Below are 23928 nucleotides of genomic sequence, written 5' to 3'. Positions count from 1 at the left end.
CTTATATAGTCATTTATTTGTTGCTTGATATCCTAAAATCCTTTACTTATTTGAATATTTTTGTACAAAGTCAAATAACTAACTCATATTAATTGAACAGTGAAACTCATACTAAATTCTGCATATAATTTGGATAATGTGTGTTGTAAACTACCATGGGAGATAAATGTTTGTTTCTTTCATCTGGTTTTCTGTCTCAAAACTAGTTTTGATTATATTTGGAAAACTATCTTCTTCTAGGTTTTACATTTGCACAAACCTCTCCCTATGTTCGAGGTAACATATTTGGTGAGCCACCATCTGAACAACAACTTATGCGGCAAGAGGCATACAAGAATTTTCTTCGTTTGCAGGTGATTGCATGTGACAATATTACCCTGTTAAGTAAAAAAACTCAGATGCTTAAATACAGCTTATCAAGGATTTTATCCAATACATGCTTTTCAAGGCCCCAGTCCTGTACAGACTTATGCATGTGAGTAACTTCATGCAAATGAGTAGTCCCATTGAATTTCATGGGAGTACTCACATGCTTAAGTGTTTGTGGGATTGTGCCTGAATCTGCGAAGTCCTATAAACCATCTGGAATCAGAAAATTGATGCCATTACTGATGTGTTTTTAAACATTTTTTTTTGAGTCCCCAAAGTGTGCTAGGAGCCTCATAAAAACGTGAAGGCACAGGCCTGGCCCTTAAGAATGAACAGTCTAAATTCAATACAACACAAGTGAGCATCATAAGTAGACAAAGAGGAAGAACAAAAGCAGCAATAAGAACCTAGTTATTTTTAGTAATGCATGTACACAATAGTTCTGCTAACAATTTTTTTTGTTGTGTAACATGTTTTATAGCGTAACAAACCAGTGGCACAATAGTTAAAAAGAATGGAGAGGAAAAATGGGGAAAAAAAGTATGTTGTATATTATCATGTATGAAATTAATGTTGTTTGACCAATTTTAAAATTGTACCACAGTTTGACGTGGCTCTCTGTGTGAGAAGTGATTAAGTTTTTTTTGTGTTTGGAAAAAAAAAAAAAAAGCGAGAGAGCTTTCAGTGTTTTATATACATCAAAAAGGTTTAAAGACTATTCAAACAGCTAATCTAAACAAATCAACAGTTAATTGAGCCGTAGTACAGGCAGGTCCTGGAATTCCCTTGCAGTTGCCTTGTATGCTCCTTAATGCTACAAATGCAGGGTTCGAGCATCTACAGAGTGCCGCACATGTAAACAAAAGGAACAAAGAGTACTTGTGGCACCCTAGAGACTAACACATTTATTTGGGCATAAGCTTTCGTGGGCTAAAACCCACTTCATCAGATGCATGCAGTGGAAATTACAGTAGGAAGGCGCGCGCGCACACACAGAAAACATGGAAAAATGGGGATTGCCATGCCAACTCTAATGAGACTAATCAATTAAAGTGGGCTTGTTATCAGCAGGAGAAAAAAAACTTCTTCTTCGAGTGCTTGCTCATATCCATTCCATTAGGTGTGTGCGCGCCGCGTGCACGATCGTCGGAAGATTTTCTACCCTAGCAACACCGGCGGGTCGGCTGTGGAGCCCCCTAGAGTGGCGCCTTCATGGCGCTGAATATATACCCCAGCCGACCCGGCGCCCCCTCAGTTCCTTCTTACCGCCCCTGACGGTCGTTGGAACTGTGGAGCGCGGCATAGCTGTTCTCCACTCTCCCTAGCTTAGTTAGTTATTCGCAGTTGTAGTTATAGTTATAGTTCTAGTGTTTGTAGTTTAATAGTTAAATAGTTTTTAAAGTTGTTAGATTTGTTATAATAGTCCAGGGGACTAAGGGGGTCGTCGCCCCCTTTCTCCCCCGGCCGCGGGCCCGGGCTCATGCCCAGAGCTCCCGGCTTCAAGCAGTGCGCCTCCTGCGCTAAACCTATGCCCACGAGCGACCCGCACGACTCCTGTCTGAAGTGCCTGGGAGAGTCCCACCAAACAGATAAGTGCAAGATCTGTAAGGCCTTCAGACCAAGGACCAAGAAAGAGCGGGACTTTCGGCTCCGGCAACTCCTGATGGAGGCGGCACTTAGCCCGGACACTCCTTCTACGAGCCAGGCCCAGGCACCTAGCGCCTCGGTGCGCAGTGCACCAGCAGCACCGGCAATGCCGACAACGCGGGCGGTGTCGGACAAACCTCCCCGGCACCGGACCTCGTCGGCACCGCAGCAGGCACCTCGGCGCCGGTCATTATCCCCGGGGCATAAAAAAGCCCATAAGACGGGGACCTCTGTACCGAAGACGCCGGCTCCCCCAGTGCCGGGGGTAGAGCCGAGTGCGCCGGTGGAGCACCGGAAACAGGTGCCTCCAGCACTGTCGACTCCGGCACCGAGGCCGTTGAGTCCGGTGCAGATAACGTCTCCACCGAGACCGGCGGTAATACAACTCCCGTCGACTCCGGAGACCTTCGTGGCGGCGAGAGACTTGATAGCTCTCACGGAGCCGGCACCGCCTCAACCACTGGCACCCACGGCACCGTTGACCCGCCCGGTCCAGTCAAGGGGGAAACCTGCCTTGATGCGCCCTCCATCACAAGGGCTGGAACCTCGGCACCGGTCCAGGTCCAGAAGCAGGTCCCCACGCCGCTCGCAGTCCCGGCACCGAATATCACCTCGGCACCGGTCGTACTCGCGGCCAAGATCTTCGTCGCGACACCGGTCTACGTCTCGGCACCGCTATGATCGTCGGCACCGATCAACGTCGAGACGTAGTTCTCGGCACCGCTACGGTCGACGCTCGACGTCGAGAGGCCGCTCCCGGCACCGGGCATACTCCAGGTCCTCGTCGAGGTCCAGATCCGGCTCCCGGCACCGACGAGGTCATCGGCACCGATCGCGGTCCCGGCACCGTTCGCCGGCACCGCGCAGAGATAGATCATCTCCGGACCGGTACCGTGCGGCACCGCAGCCCACGGGGATCGTTTCATCTCTCTCGGCACCGCCATGGCCGTCAAGATCGGTGTCTCGCTCCTCGGAGGACCTGTCGAGATCGGCATACCCCCCTCAAGGGCAAGCCGAGGAACGGAACTTGGGCCATTGGCAGGAGATGGCAGAGGACCACTCTCATGGACCATCTCACTGGTCATTTTGGACCCCGTGGGCGTACCACCAGGAGCAAGGGGCTCCAATACCATCGACCTCTCGCTCGGGTCACTCGGTTAGAAGGGCCCCAGAATCCACCATCTCTCGGCCTCCGCCAGGGGGCATGGAGGCTTCCGTGTCCACGCCACCTGACACCATAGACCCGAGTACAGGTGATGCTCCGGCCCAAGAGCAGGGGGATCAGGACCCCCCCTTGGATCCAGTACCACCGGAGGCATCTTCCTCCTCCTCTCCGGATGAGGCAGTGGCGGGCACTTCATGTACGGGTCCCCCTCCGATAGATCTTCGGGCTCACCAGGATCTCCTGCGTAGGATGGCCCGTAATATGGACCTGCAGGCGGAGGAGATAGTGGAAGTACAGGACCCTATCGTGAACATCCTCGGAGCGGATGCCCCATCGAGGGTGGCGCTACCCCTGATCCGCACGATACAAACCAATGCGGATACGATATGGCAAACTCCTGCCTCTATCCCACCCACAGCGAGAGGGGTGGAAAGGAAGTACTTTGTCCCGTCTAAGGACTACGGGTACTTGTATACCCACCCCCAACCGTGTTCACTGGTGGTGGAATCAGTGAACGCACGAGAGCGCCACGGCCAGCAGGCTGCAGCGCCTAAATCAAAAGAGGCTAAGCGGCTCGATTTGTTTGGCCGTAAGGTTTACTCAGCCGGAGGGCTGCAACTTAGAGCGGCGAACCAACAGGCGCTATTGAGCCGTTACAATTTTAACTCCTGGAACTCTATGGGGAAGTTTAAGGAGTTGATTCCCCAAGAGTCCAGGGAAGAGTTTGGAGCCATGGTAGAGGAGGGTAAGAAGGTGGCTCGGACCTCCTTGCAGGCCTCCTTGGACATAGCAGACTCAGCTGCGAGGACCCTGGCTTCGGGTATCGCTATGCGGAGGATCTCCTGGCTTCAAGTTTCGGGTTTGCCTCCGGAGCTACAGCAAACCCTACAGGATCTGCCCTTTGAGGGACATGGATTGTTCTCGGACAAGACGGACTCTCGCCTGCAGAGCCTCAAGGACTCGAGAACAATCATGCGCTCCCTGGGGATGCATGTTGTGGGCCCTCAGCGCAGACCATTTAGGCCGCAGCCTCAGCGCTTCTACCCCCCCCCCGCCTCGTCAGAGACAGGACTCGACCCGGAGGCGAGGGCGAGGTGGTAGAAGAAGGTGGGCCGGCCCTCAACCCGGCCAGAACCAAGGGCCACCTAGACCACCTTCAGGCCCCAGGCAGAACTTTTGAAGGTGCGGTCGAGGACGGCGCCCTAGTCATCCCCCAGGATCCAGCCCCCTCCTTTCGGGATCGTCTCTCCCACTTCCACCGTGCTTGGTCCCTTATAACTTCGGACCGTTGGGTCCTCCGCACAGTGGAGAGGGGATACGCTATCCAGTTTTCTTCTATCCCCCCCTCCCACCCCCCTTCCCCGTCCCTCTTCAGGGACCCTTCTCACGAGCAACTTCTTATACAGGAGGTTTCCACGCTCCTTGCTATGGGGGCCATAGAGGAGGTTCCAGTAGAGTTAAGGGGCAGGGGATTTTATTCCCGTTACTTCCTGATCCCCAAGTCCAAAGGAGGTCTGCGGCCCATCTTGGACTTGCGCGGACTCAACAAATTCGTAGTAAAGTTGAAGTTCCGCATGGTCTCTTTGGGGGCCATTATCCCTTCCCTCGATCCTGGAGACTGGTTCGCCGCCCTCGACATGAAAGACGCATACTTTCACATCTCAATTTACCCACCTCACAGACGCTTCCTGCGATTCGTGGTAAACATGGTGCACTACCAATTTGCAGTCCTTCCCTTCGGCCTATCCTCGGCCCCAAGAGTGTTCACGAAATGTATGGCTGTCGTGGCAGCGTACCTTCGTTGGCAAGGGATACAGGTGTTCCCGTACCTAGACGACTGGCTGGTACGCGGTCGCACCAAGGAGCAAGTTCAAGCTCACGTCCACATAATAGTGCACACATTCAACGAGTTGGGCATCCTACTCAACAAGGACAAATCCACTCTAGAACCTACCCAGAGAATAGAATTCATAGGCGCAGTTCTAGACTCCAGACGTGCACAAGCCATCCTGCCAGACAACCGATTTGGCACCATCACGAGCCTCATTCAAGGGCTCCAGGCGTTCCCAACTACCACGGTGAGGTCGTGCCTTACCCTGCTGGGTCACATGGCCTCCTGCACGTACGTAACCAGGCATGCCAGACTTCGGCTTCGCCCACTCCAGACCTGGGTGTCGTCAATATATCGACCAAATCGGGACAGCCTGAACATGGTGGTCACGGTCCCGATCTCGGTCCTGACCTCCCTCACCTGGTGGCTAGATCACAATGTGGTCTGCGAGGGGATGCCATTTCACGCCCCACAACCCTCTCTGCACCTGGTCACAGACGCTTCATCTCTGGGTTGGGGCGCCCATCTCAACGAACACCATACCCAGGGCCTGTGGACTGCACCCCAGCTAGCCCTGCACATCAATGTTCGGGAACTGATGGCGGTGCGCCTGGCGTGCCAGGCATTTCTCAACCTCCTACGTGGCCGATGTGTGTTAGTTCTCATCGACAACACCACGGCCATGTTTTACATCAACAAGCAAGGAGGAGCACGTTCGTCAATTCTATGCCAAGAGGCCATTCGCCTGTGGGACTTCTGCATCGCCCACTCAATCCATCTCACGGCATCGTTCCTCCCTGGAGTCCAGAACACTCTAGCGGACCGACTCAGCAGGTCCTTCCAGACGCACGAGTGGTCTATCCGTCCGGACATCATACATTCCATCTTCCGGAGGTGGGGGTTTCCCCAGATAGACCTGTTTGCATCTCGAGACAACAGGAAGTGCCACGTGTTCTGCTCCCTACAAGGTCGAGCTCCGGGCTCCCTCTCAGATGCGTTTCTCCTTCCCTGGAAAGACCACCTGTTTTATGCCTTCCCTCCGTTTCCTCTGGTCCACAAGGTACTGCTCAAATTGCGCAGAGACCAGGCACAGGTAATTCTGGTCGCTCCAGCGTGGCCGAGACAACATTGGTACACCACACTGTTGGAACTCTCGGTTCAGACACCGATCCCGCTTCCGTTGTGTCCGGATCTCATCTCTCAGGACCACGGCCGGCTGCGTCACCCCGACCTGCAATCACTCCACCTCACGGCGTGGCTGCTCCATGGTTCACCCAGGCAGAGCAGCAATGCTCGCACTCTGTCCAACAGATTCTGCTGAGCAGTAGGAAGCCCTCAACACGCACCACGTACCTGGCCAAGTGGAAGCGGTTCTCCTGTTGGTGCGAACAACGAGCCATGTCCCCGTTGCAGGCACCCATTCCTCTCATTTTGGAATATCTCCTCTCCCTAAAACAGCAAGGGTTGGCGATATCTTCAGTCAAAGTTCACCTGGCTGCTATATCGGCCTTTCACCCAGGGGAACTCGCGTCCTCAGTATTCTCTAACCCGATGGTCGTTAGATTCCTCAAGGGCTTAGACCGGATGTACCCACAACAACGTCAGCCCGTTCAGACGTGGGACCTCAACCTGGTTCTCTCCAAGCTCACAGGTCCTCCATTCGAGCCACTGGCCACCTGTTCACTTTTGTACCTATCCTGGAAGACAGCCTTCCTTGTAGCCATCACCTCAGCAAGGCGCGTTTCTGAACTCAGGGCGCTTACATCCGAGCCCCCTTATACAGTTTTCGATAAGGATAAAGTGCAGCTTCGTCCACATCCTGCCTTTCTCCCTAAGGTGGTTTCTCCTTTTCATATCAACCAGGACATCTTTCTCCCGGTCTTTCATCCCAAACCACATGCCACTCGACAGGATCAACGTTTGCATTCCCTGGACGTACGAAGGGCCCTGGCCTTCTATATTGACCGCACAAAGCACTTTAGAAAGACGACGCAACTCTTCGTTGCAGTGGCCGACCGAATGAAAGGCTCACCGGTCTCCTCACAACGCCTATCCTCCTGGATTACGTCTTGCATCCGGACTTGCTATGACCTGGCAGGTGTCTCAGCACCGCACCTCACCGCTCACTCCACGAGGGCCCAGGCTTCCTCGACGGCTTTCCTGGCACAAGTTCCGATCCAGGACATTTGTAGAGCAGCGGTTTGGTCATCAGTCCACACATTTACAGCTCACTATGCACTAGTGCAGCAGTCCAGAGACGATGCTGCTTTCGGATCAGCGGTTTTGCACACAGCAATGTCTCACTCCGACCCCACCACCTAAGTTGGGCTTGGGAGTCACCTAATGGAATGGATATGAGCAAGCACTCGAAGAAGAAAAGACGGTTACTCACCGTTGTAACTGTTGTTCTTCGAGATGTGTTGCTCATATCCATTCCAAACCCGCCCCCCGTCCCCACTGTCGGAGTAGCCGGCAAGAAGGAACTGAGGGGGCGCCGGGTCGGCTGGGGTATATATTCAGCGCCATGAAGGCGCCACTCTAGGGGGCTCCACAGCCGACCCGCCGGTGTTGCTAGGGTAGAAAATCTTCCGACGATCGTGCACGCGGCGCGCACACACCTAATGGAATGGATATGAGCAACACATCTCGAAGAACAACAGTTACAACGGTGAGTAACCGTCTTTTGTGGTGATAATCAGGATGGCCCATTTCAAACAGTTGACAAGGTGTGAGTAATAGTAGGGGAAAAATTAGCATGGGGAAATAATTTTTAGTTTGTGTAATGACCCATCCACTCTGTGTCTTTATTCAAGCCTAATTTAATGGTGTCCAGTTTGCAAATTAATTACAGTTCTGCAGTTTCTGGTTGGAGTCTGTTTTTGAAGGAGGTTGAAGTGTTCTCCGACTGGTTTTTGAACGTTATAATTCTTGACACCTGATTTGTGTCCATTTATTCTTTTGTGTAGCATGAAAAAAAAAAAACAGTCAGAGAACACTTCAACCTCCCTGGACACTCAGTTACAGAGCTAAAAGTCACAATTCTTCAACAAGAAACTTCAACTAAACTAAAACTAAAAACTATTTCCCCATGCTAATTTTCCCCCCTGTTGTTACTCACACCTTCTTGTCAACTGGTTGAAATGGGCCATCCTGATTATCACTACAAAAGTTTTTTTTTTCTCCTGCTGATAATAGACCACCTTAATTGATTAGTCTCGTTAGAGTTGGTTTGGCAACCCCCATTTTTTCATGATCTGTGTGTGTGTGTGTGTGTGTGTGTGTGTGTGTATACTTCCTACTGTATTTTCCACTGCATGTATCTGATGAAGTGGGTTTTAGCCCACGAAAGCTTATGCCCAAATAAATTTGTTCGTCTCGAAGGTGTCACAAGTACTCCTCGTTCTTTTTGCTGATACAGACTAACACTGCTACCACTCTGAAACCTGTCACACATGTAAACATTATTCATTGGACCACTAATGAATGTTAGCTTTGTTCTCTAGATTGAGGAAAAGAGACTCAGGGAAGAGGCAGAGCGTGAAAAACTTAGAATTGAAGAAGAAAAAGAAGAAAAGCGGCTAGTTGAACAGAGGACCAGAATTCAAAAAGAATATGAAGAGGAACAGGAAAAGAAAAGAAGGAAAGAGGAGGAGGTATGCTGTCTAATTTTAATGGCTTTTGATTTTTTTTCCTTGCCCCTAACCAGCACATTGAAATATTTGCATTTTGCAAACTCTAAGGAAGCTCATAAAATACTCTGTGTCAGAAACAGGCTTGTGGAACCTCACTGGAAAACTAGAATGTAGATGGGGCCCACAAGTAGTCAGCAAAATCCTTCCACTTCCCTGAGTCTTAAAAGAACACCATCAATTTGAAATCTAGTCAGATTTTTTTTTTTTAAAGTTGAAATATAGTCAAGTATTAAGTCTATATCTGGGCCTAATGTCAGTTTTTGTGGTCTTACAATTGTTTTCTTATTTTAAGAACATATTTTTTTCTTTCACCTGTTGCTGTGTTAGCACAGAGGAGATTGATCATACAAGGGGAATGCAGACTACTGTCAAATTCACCAAGTAAACAAACTGAAACATAGGGAAGTCTTTTTTTTTCTAATCTTTTAGTTGTAGAAGACTTTGGAAATACTTGTAAATGTAGTAGGGGGAAATATTGCAGACGAAGCATGATTTTTTTTTTTTTTTAAAAGTTGGCAATGTTCCTTTAGACAAGGCTGGAATACTTATTTTTGAAAAAAAGTGGTAATTTCTTGACATTTGCCCTGAAACAAGTGGTAATGAAAATTGTTATCGCGGTGTGCAATTTTAATGTAATTCAAAATAAAAAGCTTAGATGTATTTTTCAGTTTTAAAAAGCTGAATTAATTTGATTGTATTTCTTTCCATAGTTAACTTGGGATAGATAGCTTGTGACCTTATGTTATGTCGCTGTGCAGGGAAGTAACACCTCCTCTAATCCTCTGCATGGCTGTGTAAAACCTATGTAGATCATAGGCTAGGGCGTGGCATGGACCACAATCCCAGCATTCAAGATTCTGCCCCCTTGCTCCCATTTATGAGCAATGTGGTGGGGTGGGGATGGGAGTCTTGTCTCAGTCTCTCTCAGCAGATTAACTAACAGAGGTGGGCTGGTATAATGAGGGAAATAAACTGCATCCTGTAAAGTATTGTTGCAACTTTCCTCCAGGAGTAGGGAAAGAATTTTGACTGAGCAACAATTTATTTTTGAGGCTCCTCTGGGGGTGGCACAGCTATGTACCATTGTTTACTCAAGGCTGAGTTTTAAAAGCCTCTGAGCCTCAATCTAGCTCTGAATGAGACCAATGCATCCGAGGTGAAATCCTGGCCTTTCTGAAGTTAGTGGGGGTTCTGCCATTGACTTCACTGGAGCCAGGATTTCACCTCAGATATTGTAGAGTTGTATGGCAAAAGTTCTGATTTGAAAACTTTGTTCATTAGATCATCTGCATGTTGTTTTTTCCATTCATATTTATCACTCGTATATCATTTTAATTTTTCAAGCAAAATAAAAAAACCTTTAAAAATACTGATTTTTTTGTTTTTTTTCACCAACAATATTCTCTTTACAGCAAAGATTAAAAAATGAAGAGCTAATTCGATTAACTGAAGAAAGACGAAAAGAGGCTGAAAAAAAGAGGAAAGAGGAGGAAGAAAAACAGAATGAACAACTTAGACAATATTATGAGCGAGAAAAAATAGCAAAGATGGAAGAGGAAAAAAAGGTGGTACACTTTAAGGACTTTCTAAAGTCTAAACATATTGTCCTATTTTATTTTTAGTAAGACAATTGCTAGAAAAATTGACTCATGATAATAAACTGCAACAGTTTTCTAGCAGCTGCTGAAGGCCCTGTCTTCACTAGTCCTTCCTTTATATCTACCAACACTAGCAATGGTGGGAAATTTTGACAAAAAGGTCTATTATATGCACAGAGAGACACGGTGGGTGAGGTAATGTTTTTTATTAGACCAACTTCTGTTGGTGAAAGAAACAAGCTTTCAAGCTTACACAGAGATCTTCACATCTGGGAAAGGTGCTTAGAGTCTCACAGCTAAATACAAGGTGTAACAGATTGCTTATCATAAGATATTAACATGTTGCAAGAGACTATTCCAGGTGAAGTGGGCAGTTAGCACCTCTGCAGTCATAGGACAAAGGAGAGTTAGTGGGTTACAGATTATTGTAATGAGCCATAAATCCAGTGTTTTTACTGAGACCATGATTTTTAGTGTCGAGCATAGTTATGAATTTAAGCTCTTCTGCACAATGCTTTCAAAAGATGAGCCTATTTCCTTTGAGTTTGAGAACTGACAGGTTAGATGTAGAATGATCATTTTGTGAAAAGTGTTTGCTCACAGGTAATATGGTGTTTTTGTCTTTTTTGTCATTTTTCTGCATGAGTTCATTTAAGAGCATAGTGATTGTCTCGTTTCAGTCACATGGTTGTTATTGGGGCATTTTAGTGCACTGGATGAGGTACCCCACTGTGACAGGATCCCCAGAGTACAATTTCTTATGATAAGCAATCTGAAACACCCCCCCCGGAGCGCTGTGGAAGGTTGAGTCAGAGAGTTGTCAGTTGGCCTTGATGATATAGTCATCATGGTAATGGACTACTATACACATAGTATAACTGGTCAGAAAATGTCTCTCCTTATGAAAAATTTTGATTATTTTTTAGCAAAACAGTTGAAAACCAGAATAGCTTGATTCAGAAATACCTCCGTGGTACCTCCTGGCAGTTATAGATTGGATGTCTTGTGTCTCCAGTCTACTGTGTAGGCTAGGCTCCCTGGTTGGACTAAGTCTTTCATGGTGTATGTGGTCTACCCTTTTGGTGAGATACAGATGCAAGTAAGAACACAGTAGGATAAATTATGGGCCTAAGAACATCCTTTTAAATTTGAGATTTGATTGATTTGGGTCTAAAATTCTTACCCAGTTCCTTTCCTTTGCCCTGAATGATGTAAGAAATCCTCCACATTTAATAATAGTGGACATTATCTAAGTGAAAGACAGTTGGCTTATGTCACAGATCCAGTCGGGTTCCTCCTGCTGACCTCCCACCAAATGCTGTGATGAGAATCCAAACCTCTGGATTCCCAGGTGCTTTAAGCCTTCTGGAGTTTGAATGGAAATCCAGCCACTGCCCCAATCTTGGAGTCCATAGGGACGCGCTCAGGCACAGGCCTGCTATCTAGCATCATCTCCTGAGAGGCAGAATCCACTGTCTAGTTAGTTGCCTATCCCCGTTCATGTGTATTGCTGACCTTTCAGACTTCCTTGACTCACACCCTACCACAGAATCCCTCCCCAAAGTGTGAGCATTCTGGTTCATAGTTTAATTCTCTCTGAAAGCATGTGATTGTGTGTGTGATCTGCTTCACAACAGATGCTTTGCCCCAAATGTAGCACATTATTGCTCTTTTAATTAACAGACAAAGAACAAGAGAGTACAGATCATATATAACACGACAAATATCCTAAACCCAATATCCCTTTCGAGCCATCTGTGTTCAGGAGGGTCTCATGCAGGCCCTGTGTACTGGATTGGTTCTCCCTTATCTTGAGCTGGAAAAAAGTGGCCAAAGACTGCAAATAAATTAGCTCCTCGCTTTTTAAAAGTTTCCAGTCTTCTCGGTCAGGTAACTCCCTTGCCAGTCTTGCCAACTTCCCCAGGAGACTCCAAGGCATCCTCTCCTGTGACAAACCAGGTCTCCTGGTTAGGAGCTATCTTATTGTCTAAAGCGATCACATTTCAGTGGTTCAACATTTTAAGTCAATGACCCTCTTTTGTTGTTTGTTTGCCACCAGTCTTTGGAATGTCATCTGAACAGGGAGGCAAACAGCCTGTACATTCAAAATTAAGTTTGGATCTTGATAAAGATACATACAGAGAGTTCATGATCTCACACAGAATTCATAGATTACACAGACAGATTCTCAATTTGTCATAGATTAATTTCATTGTGTGTGTGTTGGAGAAATATTTTACAAAAATGTAGTATTTGAATAGAGGGGAAAAAAGAGGATATGTGACTTAGTTAATTATAAGATTTAAAAATTACTAAATAAATATAACATGCATACATTTTATAAAGGTAATTTCTATAAGTACAACACAAAATGCATCTAAGAACTAATTACAAAAGGCTGAAATCTTTATCATGATTGTATGTAAACAAAAAAGGCAACTATCTGTATAATATTTTTGTTAAAACAAATAGTTAAACATTGAAAGCAAAATATGTAAATGCTAAAAATAAAAGAAAAGAAAGTCCAAGCAAATGAAATGATATTAAAATACAGCTGATGAATATATTAGAAGCATTTTATGAAGGATTAAAAGTTTCAGTAAGCTTTTATTTTAGCCAGCTCCTCCTTTTAATATAATAATTTATTAAGCATTAATAGGAAACTTGTTACAATCTTGTACATTTTCCTGATTTTCAGTTTTCAAGGCAACCTTCTCCTGTCATTCCTGCTCTTCAGAACAAGTCCTTACAGAAGGACGAGAGGCCTCCTTCTGTTGAAAGCCATATGTCTTATTACACGCAAGTATGATTCTTCTATTTCAAACTTAATAATTAGTGTACAAGTGGTAGTGTGTGAAAATATCAGTGACCAGTTACAGTTTTGACAGAACAGTGCAAATAATTTGTGATGCACTTGCCCTAGCCAGTGCTGTACCTTTGGTGTGCAAACTTTTTAAATATTAAAGTATTTTTTTAAAATCATCTGCTCTGTCTAAATTCTTAAATGTATTCTGGATATATTCTTTCTGAAGGGGTCAATACCACCTTTCTATTTTATGTAAGATATATAGACAATAACTGAGATGATGGAATGCCTTTATTGCTAAGATAGTGCAGCCTACTTCTGAACTGACATTTGTTGTAAGTTCTCAAGTTCTCCCTTGCATCATAGAATCACAGAAATATAGGACTGGAAAGGACCTTGGGAGGTCATCTAGTCCCTGCACTGAGGCATGACCAAATAATCCTAGATAATCCCTGACAGGTGTTTGTCTAACCTGTTCTTAAAAGCCTCCAATGATGAGGATTTCACAACCTCTGTCCCACAATCTTCTTTTCTCAAGACTAACTATGCCATTTTTTTTAACCTTTTCTCATAGGTCAGGTTTTTTTAAACCTTTTATCATTTTTGTTGCTCCCCTCTGGACTCTCTCCAATTTGTCCACATCTTTCTTAAAGCCTGTGCCCAGAACTGCACTCAGTGCTCCAGCTGAGGCCTCACCAGTGTTGAGTAGAACAAGGCAGTTACCTCCCATTTCTTACTTACAGCATTCCTTTTAATACACCCCAGAATGAGATTAGCCTTTTTTGCAACTGCATTAGTTTATATACTTTTAACCTCCTGATACTTTTCAGCAGTACTACCACTTGCCAGTTATTCCCCTTTTTGTAGATATGCATTTGATTTTCTTTCCTAATTGTAGTACTTTGCACTTGTATTTATTTAATTTAATCTTTCTGAATTTAGACCAATCCTCTAATTTGTCTTAGTCCTTTTGAATTCTAAACCTGTCCTCCAAAATTCTAGCAATCCTTCCCAGATTGGTATCATCTGCAGATTTTATAAGAATACTCTCCACTTCATTATCCAAATCATTAATGAAAATATTGAATAGTATTGGACCTAGGACAGATCCCTGCAACCCCACCTATGTCCTCCCCAGTTTTACAGCAAACCATTGATAGCTACTCTTTTTAAGTATGGTCTTTCAATCAGTTTTGCAGCCACTTTATAGTAATTTCATCTAGAATTACTAGATTACTACATTTCTCTAGTGTGCTTATGAGACTGTCATGTGGAACTGTATAAAAAGTCTTACTAAAATAAAAATATATCACATCTGCAGCTTTCTCCTCCCCCATCCAAGACCAATAACTGTGTCAAAGAAGGAAATTTAGGTTGGCTGGGTATGCTTTGTTCCTGACAAACCCATGTTGACTAGTTCTTGTCATCCCACAATCCTCTAGATGCTTACAAATTGATTGTTTAATAATTTGTTCCAGTATCTTTCCAGGTATATGAAGTTAGGCATAATCCCCTGGGTCCTCTTTGCACCCATTCTTAAAGATAAGTTCTATGTTTGCTCTTGTCCAGTCTTTTGGGATCTTACCTGTTTTCCGTGAGTTCTCAAAGATAATCACTAATTGTTCCGAGATTGTTTCTGCGAGTTCCTTAAGTACCCTCGAGTGAAATTTCATCAGGTCCTGCTGACTTCAAGACATTTAATTTATCTAAATATTCTTCAACCTATAATTTCACTATTTTGGCTTGTGTTCATTATCCTTTGTTGTCAATATTAATTTATCTTTTTAGTCAAGACTGAAGCATAATAGGCATCACTCAGTCTTCTTGATGTTGTCTGTTGTTTTCTCTTCTTTCCTGCTAAATAGAGGTCCTGCACTTTTCTTCATCTTTCTCTTGCTTTTATTTCTAGAACTTCTTCCTATTGCTTTTTATAATCCTTTCTAGGTAGAACTCATTTTGTACCTTAGGCATTCTGATTTTGTTCATGTTTGCTCATGCTGTTCTTTTGTACTCATCCTTAGCAATTTGTTGGTTTCCTCTTTTTTGTAGGATTCTTTTTTGATTTTCAGGTCATTAAATTGCTCCTGATGGAGTTATATTATCTGCTCTCTCAAAGAAGAACTTGACATTAGTTTCCATGGTTGAGGTAACACTTATCCGTGGAGCGATGGTTGCTTTTGTACTCATGTGTCTCAAGGTATAAAGAGAATTGAAAGTCTTAAACTAATTCAGTGTTCAATAGAATATATTTTACATCAAGAGCTTGGATGCATATTTTCCTGTATAGATAAATTATTTCTTAACAGGTAATATCACAGTTTCCTCCTTCACATCTGTCACGGATGCTCTTGCACAGATCTGGAACAGTCCCTGGGAGGACTCTTTCAATGTGTCAACCCCGTTAGGGTCACATTCTCACTGGGGCAATCCACTTGGCTTCACTGCCTCCTGGCACCAAACCTCAGAGCCTTCAGCATCACTACTTCACGCCATGAGTTCCCTTCAGTGAGTCCACCTGAGGGAGTTACACACCCAATGGGGTGCGGAGTGACTCTCAGCCAATGTTGTAAAAGCAGGAGGGTTTATTAGATGTCTGGAACACAGTGTAGAAAATCCTTAGTTAACATGGAGAACAGAAAGTTACAGCATAGTCCATGTGGGTCAGTTCCAGAGCTCTCAGCGCCTCTTGAGTCCCAATCCAGAAGCTTCTCTAACAAGCTCTCTGGGACAGGGTCTGTCTTTTATTCATAGGTTTGTGCAGCATCTAGCACAGTTGGGCCTTGTAGTCCTTGACAGGGACTTCTAGATATTACCACAGTACAAATAAATGATGATGGTGATTTTAGTATGTATTTAAATAGCAGATTTTTTAAGTAATAGAGATGACAAGGGACTGTCAGATTCTCATTCTCTCTCCCTCATTCTGCCAGTAGTTTCAGTATGATCAGGCACCAGATATTTTTAGGTTCAGTACTTTTTAATTTCTCATCTGTCTGAAGTGCTTACTTACTGTTAAGTATGAAAATGACCTATTTGTTATATTTGTTAGGATATTCCACAATCCAGAGTTCTGTCTCCTCCAGTCCCAGCTAGAAGAAACCAGATGCGTGCATATGGTTGGTATTCTCTTTATTCCATGATAGCATAACTAATATACACCTTTATATATGTTAATCTCCTGTTTCTCTGTTGTCTTCTTTTCTGATATTGACTGTAATTATCTTGTGGAGAGAAAAACTCCGACACTTTTAGATCCTAAAGATATCAGCAAATACTTTTATTTGAATTTTTTCTAACATATTTTTTTCACATACCCTAGTGGAAAAATTATTGATCTTTTGTTTTCAGATATTGGCAATTTATTTTGAAAATCATCCTCAATTTATAGATTCATAGATTATAGGACTGGAAGGGACCTCGAGAGGTCATCGAGTCCAGTCCCCTGCCCGCATGGCAGGACCAAATACTGTCTAGACCATCCCTGATCGACATTTATCTAACCTACTCTTAAATATCTCCAGAGACGGAGATTCCACAACCTCCCTAGGCAATTTGTTCCAGTGTTTAACCACCCTGACAGTTAGGAACTTTTTCCTAATGTCCAACCTAGACCTCCCTTGCTGCAGTTTAAACCCATTGTTTCTGGTTCTATCCTTAGAGGCTAAGGTGAACAAGTTCTCTCCCTCCTCCTTATGACACCCTTTCAGATACCTGAAAACTGCTATCATGTCCCCTCTCAGTCTTCTCTTTTCCAAACTAAACAAACCCAATTCTTTCAGCCTTCCTTCATAGGTCATGTTCTCAAGACCTTTAATCATTCTTGTTGCTCTTCTTTGGCCCCTTTCCAATTTCTCCACATCTTTTTTAAAATGCGGCGCCCAGAACTGGACACAATACTCCAGCTGAGGCCTAACCAGAGCAGAGTAGAGCGGAAGAATGACTTCTTGTGTCTTGCTCACAACACACCTGTTAATGCATCCCAGAATCATGTTTGTTTTTTTTGCAACAGCATCACACTGTTGACTCATATTTAGCTTGTGGTTCACTATAACCCCTAGATCCCTTTCTGCCGTACTCCTTCCTAGACAGTCTTTTCCCATTCTGTATGTGTGAAATTGATTTTTCCTTCCTAAGTGGAGCACTTTGCATTTGTCTTTGTTAAACTTCATCCTGTTTAACTCAGACCATTTCTCCAATTTGTCCAGATCATTTTGAATTATGACCCTGTCCTCCAAAGTAGTTGCAATCCCTCCCAGTTTGGTATCATCCGCAAACTTAATAAGCGTACTTTCTATGCCAATATCTAAGTCGTTGATGAAGATATTGAACAGAGCCGGTCCCAAAACAGACCCCTGCGGTACCCCACTCGTTACGCCTTTCCAGCAGGATTGGGAACCATTAATAACAACTCTCTGAGTACGGTTATCCAGCCAGTTATGCACCCACCTTATAGTAGCCCCATCTAAATTGTATTTGCCTAGTTTATCGATAAGAATATCATGCGAGACCGTATCAAATGCCTTACTAAAGTCTAGGTATACCACATCCACCGCTTCACCCTTATCCACAAGGCTCGTTATCCTATCAAAGAAAGCTATCAGATTGGTTTGACATGATTTGTTCTTCACAAATCCATGCTGGCTGTTCCCTATCACCTTACCACCTTCCAAGTGTTTGCAGATGATTTCCTTAATTACTTGCTCCATTATCTTCCCTGGCACAGAAGTTAAACTAACTGGTCTGTAGTTTCCTGGGTTGTTTTTATTTCCCTTTTTATAGCTGGGCACTATATTTGCCCTTTTCCAGTCTTCTGGAATCTCTCCCGTCTCCCATGACTTTCCAAAGATAATAGCTAGAGGCTCAGATACCTCCTCTATTAGCTCCTTGAGTATTCTAGGATGCATTTCATCAGGCTCGGGTGACTTGCAAGCATCTAACTTTTCTAAGTGATTTTTAACTTGTTCTTTTTTTATTTTATCCTCTAAACCTACCCCCTTCCCATTAATATTCACTATGTTAGGCATTCCTTCAGACTTCTCGGTGAAGACCGAAACAAAGAAGTCATTAAGCATCTCTGCCATTTCCAAGTTTCCTGTTACTGTTTCTCCCTCTTCACTAAGCAGTGGGCCTACCCTGTCTTTGGTCTTCCTCTTGCTTCTAATGTATTGATAAAAAGTCTTCTTGTTTCCTTTTATTCCCGTAGCTAGTTTGAGCTCATTTTGTGCCTTTGCCTTTCTAATCTTGCCCCTGCATTCCTGTGTTGTTTGCCTATATTCATCCTTTGATATCTGTCCTAGTTTCCATTTTTTATATGACTCCTTTTTATTTTTTAGATCGTGCAAGATCTCGTGGTTAAGCCAAGGTGGTCTTTTGCCACATTTTCTATCTTTCCTAACCAGCGGAATAGCTTGCTTTTGGGCCCTTAATAGTGTCCCTTTGAAAAACTGCCAACTCTCCTCAGTTGTTTTTCCCCTCAGTCTTGATTCCCATGGGACCTTACCTATCAGCTCTCTGAGCTTCCCAAAATCTGCCTTCCTGAAATCCATTGTCTCTATTTTGCTGTTCTCCCTTCTACCCTTCCTTAGAATTGCAAACTCTGATTTCATGATCACTTTCACCCAGGCTGCCTTCTACTTTCACATTCTCAACGAGTTCCTCCCTATTTGTTAAAATCAAGTCTAGAACAGCTTCCCCCCTAATAGCTTTTTCAACCTTCTGAAATAAAAAGTTGTCTCCAATGCAGTCCAAGAATTTGTTGGATAGTCTGTGCCCCGCTGTGTTATTTTCCCAACATATATTTAAAGAAGTCTCATGTAAGAAAATGCATTTGTTTGCATGGTATTAGCACATTAATATTAATCACGCTTCTGCTTTAGAGTAGAACATGATATGAGTATAACTAGGGCTACTGTTATGAAATAAAGAAAATAAATTTGTGCTGGTTATAAGGAAATTTTCTTGGTAGTGAGATTTGTTTAGACCAGTGGTTCTCAACCTTTCCAGATGACTGTACCCCTTTCAGGAGTCTGATTTGTCTTGAGTACCCCCAGTTTCACCTCACTTAATAACTACTTGCTTACAAAATCAGAACTAAAAATACAAAAGTGTCACAGCACATATTACTAAAAAAAGCTTACTTTCTCTTTTTTACCATATAATTATAAAATAAATCAATTGGAATATAAACATTGTACTTACATTTCAGTGTGATACTTGGGCCTGTTTTTACTTGTGAGCCTTGTCTCATAAGTCCTGCCCCCTGGGGCTGAAGCATGTAACTTAGTTTTGGGGGGCCCTATGGTGTGGGGCCCTGGGCAATTGCCCTACTTGCCACCTCCTGATGCCAGCCCTGCATTTGCAACCCCCCTAAACCCATCCCATGACCATTCCCAGGATTGCAAGTCCCAAGTCGAGAAACACTGATCTAGATGAGTTGAGTACCCCCTGGAAGACCTTTGAGTACTCCCAGGGATACACGTACCTCTGGTTGAGAACCACTGGGTTAGACAGTGGGATTGTCTTCCAGTAGAAGGTGCTAGAATCCTTATTTGGGACAGTTGCGACTACAGTGAACATAGCACTCCAGAATTACTGTAGGGAACAGTCCTCCACTGGCAGAAGTAGACTAGACTATCTAATAGCGAGTAGGGCTTTTCATTTGTGATTTCTGTCGTTCTTGTTCCCAATACATTTTTCCATTTATAAACTGTATATTTTCTCTTCTTCTGAGTTCTATAGAATTTGGAGTCCCTGAGACAGAGTCTCTTGCCCTGCACCTTGTGCCATCATTTACACCAGCACAAAGTGGGTGTGAATTGATACTATTTAATTTGATACTATTTTACAACTAATTTGCCCTGGTTTAAATGACATACACAGATGTAACCCAGTAGAGAATTTGGCCCATTATATGTAAGCTCACATAACTCTGCAGTTGGAAGGATTAAAAATAGTTTAAGGGCATGTCTAAAATCTCTCTGAAATCTGTTTTTCTATAAAATCTGAGGCATATGTAGAGTACAAGGTGGTCTGATAAGGTTCTTGTTTGAAATGAGCTGTGTAACTCACTGTGGTTTCACCACTTGAGTAATGTGGCTGTGCCAAACTCAAGCCAATAATCACTTTATAATCACAGCATTCTTTGTACATATGTACTGGGGGAATGTCTACACTACAAGTGCTACAGTGGCACAGCTGCAGCTACATTGCTGTAGTGTAGAGACTTAGTACAGTGACAGAAGGGTTTTTTCCATTGCTGTAGTAAATCCACCCCCTCAAGAGACGGTAGCTAGGTTGACATAAGAATTCTACTGTTGACCTCACTGCATCTGTAGTGGGAGTTACGTCGACTTAATTATATCACACAGGGCATGAAATTTTTCATAGCCTTGAGTGATATAGCTAGACCAGGCCTCATTCAAGAGCTAGCTCTGAAGAGCTGTGTTTTCTCTCCTTGTTTTGTCACTCCACCGTTCTCCTTTACAATTAGCTGTCTTTACTCATGTTATATATATATACATTCCGTTATAAGCTACTCGCTGCAAAGATATGTAGGTTCCTAGAGATGCAGATAGGTGCTTAGAGGGATTTTCAGACACATGTGGGTGTAATGGGGATTAGGTGCCTCTCTGTATTTCTAGGTGCCTGAATGCCTTTAAAAATCTGATCTATAGTCTTTTAGAGCCTGCTGAAATTTTTACTTTGATCAGGTCGGATCAGGTAGGCAAATAAGACACAACATAAAGAGGAAGGTTTTAAGTACTGGTTTGCAACTTTTAGTAGCTAACCATAGTAACAGGGGTTTGACTGGGTACAGTGTAGAGGAACACCAAATGAGAGAGAATGCTATCCTTATCCTAACCCTAACCAGAAGGTTCAGCCCAGCCCTCATGTGGGAAATGAGGATACATAGGAGCTAATGTTTGTGCTTGAGACCTCATGCTAATGCTTGAGACTTAATGACCATGCATCTTTGCTGCAAGCAATGTATGGTCTAGTTTTGCAGCCTTCTGGGATCCATTCTCAGATCTACCCCAAGAGTTGGGCCCTGATACCTAGCATACCATGAACTGAACACCTCTGCATGTGGCAAAATTCCTTCCTGACCAGAAAAAGAGTTTGGCCAGATCCAGAGCAGACCAGTGTAATCACTAGACATTTTTCTTTTTGGGGGGGGGGGGGGAATATGCTAAAAATTGGGTGACGAAGACCGTGACCTTAGCTCTGAAGGAGTCTCATAAATCCCAGGGGGAGACAGAATGAACAACAAGCTAATTTTGCCTGTTACCTGTCCAGTGGCAGTCCAAAAGATAGAGACGCAAGGTCCCAGTCCTCCTGGCACAGCTTCCAGGCCCTACCTTTCACTAACCAGACTCCACACAGAGCAGGGAGGGCATGTCACGGTTAAGAAAATAGTAGTTGTCTTTCTCCTAACCCCAAAGTCAATCAGGATGCTGGGGGAGGAACTATTGCTTGCTGGTCTAATCAAATTAGACCCCCCCCTTGCTTATACAAGATGGGACATTTCTGATTGTTAATCTTGGATGCTTCTTACAACTCTGTAATCGGTTCCTTGGGATGTCTCTAAATATAAAATCTATACTAATTTAAAATGTATAAAAGGCTGCATCTTGACCATGTTGATATAATCACTAGTACTGTAGCTGAAAGCCTTTGCTTTGCATGGGGTTAATCATAAAGTCATATTTGTAAAAAAAGCCAATAATGGCTGAGAACTTAAAAATTGGACCGTGATAGACTGTGAATCCCAGTGATGGGATTGAATCTGGTGATATTCTAAATACAAAGAGCTCTCAACAATGCTTGTAGCTGTTTCCCTCTCTTCACATGGACTCAACAGACATTCTAGTCTTCAGAGTGATGTTTGGGGTTATTGTATGTGCTGGTTACGTTGTGAGGGTGGTTGTGTTGATTTATGTTTGGGGGGGATAGTACTGGGACTTTTGTGTTGGCTTGTGTGCGTGACAAATAAAGGGTGTGCTGCTTGAGGGACTGTGTTTTGGGGTTATTGTGTGTGCTTGTTGTGTTGTGTTGGCGGTTTTGAAGAACTGTGGCAATTGGGCCAGGCAATCCATCATCTGTGCAGTCTCCATCATATAACCAATGAAATTGTTGCATGCAAAATAGCTGTAGAGTAAGAGTGGTTGGTTGAATTACTTCTGGTATCACAATGGTCTAGGACTCTTGGCATGGCATAGATACATGCCTTGCTGTGGCATGTGTGTAATTTGTACAGTCAGAATGACTGGGTACTTAAAAATTGGACAGTAACAGACTTCAAAACCCAGTGGTGATTGAACCTGGTAGTATTCCGAACAAGAAGGGCTCTTGACCATGCTTGTAGCTATTCCCATAGCTTTGCACTGACTCTACAGACATTTTAGGCTTCAAAGTGACACATGAACTGACATTCCTGCATTTTTATTATATGTATTTATTTTTACACTTTAGATTTCTGAAGTGGCCAAAACAAATAGTGTTCCTCTATCACTTTTTTTTTTTAATTTATTTTAAATTCCAGAGGAAAGAAAGAATGTGATAAATGAGCTGTCAGAGATGAGGAAACAGCTCCGAAGTGAAGAGCGGCGACTTCAGGAACAATTGCTCAATGTAGTCAGTGATGATGATGTAGCCACTACAAGGTGAGATGTTTTTAAATACACACTTCTAAAGCCAGTTCTTGCACTATGCCTAAAGCTATATTAACCTGCCAGAACACACTTGAGCAAAAGCAAAAATATGAAAACAGTTACGGGATTAAACTTGCATACAAAATGTTCAAACTCTTTTATAATACAGCATTACATTGTTGAGCATAACACCCTGCAAAATGCATAATTTAGGGTGTTCTGTGGTCCGTGCTTACAGGATAGGGAACTCTATCCTGGGAAGCAGTGAATCTAAAAGACTCGTGGGTCAGAGTGAATAATCAGCTGAACATGAGCTCCCAGTGTGATGTGGCCAAAAGGACTAATGCAATCCTTGGACGTATAAATGGCAATATCTGGCAGGATAATAAGAGGTTCTATTACCCCTGTATTTGGCACTGGTGTGACCACTGGTGGAATACTGTGTCCAGTTCTGGTGACCAAAATTCAAGAAATATGATGTAAATTTCAGAGAGTTCAGAGAAGTGCCACAACAATTAAACAGTTGGAAAACATGAGCTATAGTGAAAGACTCAAGGAGCTTAATCAATTGAGCTTGTCAAAGAGAAGGTTAAGGACTGACAGGATCGTAGTCTCTAAATACTAAATGTGGGGAAAAGGAAGTTTGATAATGAAGAGCTTTTCAGTCTAGTAGGCAAAAGCATAAGAAGATACCATGGCTGGAAGGTGAAGCAAGACAAATTCAGATTAGAAATGAGCAAATTTTTAACAATAAGGGTAATTAACCATTGGAATAGTTCACCTAAGGTGGTTGTGGATTCTCTTTCACTGGAAATGTTCAAATATTACATGTTCTTCTTTGAGAGATGTCCCTGTGGGTGCTCCACTACAGGTGTTGGTGCGTCCCTGCGCCTTCGCCCGGAGATTTTTGCAGCAGTACTCATAGCGGCCACGCATGCTCAGAATCTGCCCCCCCGCTGTGACTCTAGGGTAATAGAACGCATGCGTGGCCGGTCTCCTCAGTTCCTTCTCAACCGTCCCCGGCCTGAGACGGAGCTCAGCAGACTCATTAGAGAATCCTTCACTATTGCCTTAATTATCCTTTAGAAACCAGTTTTTTCTGTCAGTTTTCTCTGTTAAAATAGTTAGTTACCCAGTTTATCCTTAAAAAAATTCCTGTCAGCCGCGGCT

At 43.8% G+C, this 23928-nt stretch overlaps 1 protein-coding gene across 7 annotated transcripts in view; it reads left to right on the top strand.

Moving 5' to 3' along the window:
• CSPP1 (centrosome and spindle pole associated protein 1) overlaps positions 1-23928 on the top strand; it is a 156550-nt gene that overhangs the window by 80657 nt on the left and 51965 nt on the right. For all 7 annotated transcript variants that reach the window (XR_008443876.1, XR_008443877.1, XM_054019063.1 and 4 more), the window contains 6 exons: positions 241-353; positions 8516-8665; positions 10117-10269; positions 13001-13105; positions 16158-16224; positions 22650-22770. Coding sequence is in view for 5 of the 7 variants with exons in the window: in XM_054019063.1 (XP_053875038.1) it covers positions 241-353; positions 8516-8665; positions 10117-10269; positions 13001-13105; positions 16158-16224; positions 22650-22770 (709 nt within the window). In the remaining 2 variants the exon portion in view is untranslated. The remainder of the gene's footprint in view (positions 1-240; positions 354-8515; positions 8666-10116; positions 10270-13000; positions 13106-16157; positions 16225-22649; positions 22771-23928) is intronic.

The sequence above is a fragment of the Malaclemys terrapin genome, chromosome 2 (assembly GCF_027887155.1).
Source record: "Malaclemys terrapin pileata isolate rMalTer1 chromosome 2, rMalTer1.hap1, whole genome shotgun sequence".
NCBI classification, from domain to species: Eukaryota; Metazoa; Chordata; order Testudines; family Emydidae; genus Malaclemys; species Malaclemys terrapin.
This window is presented reverse-complemented; position numbering and strand designations above follow the sequence as displayed.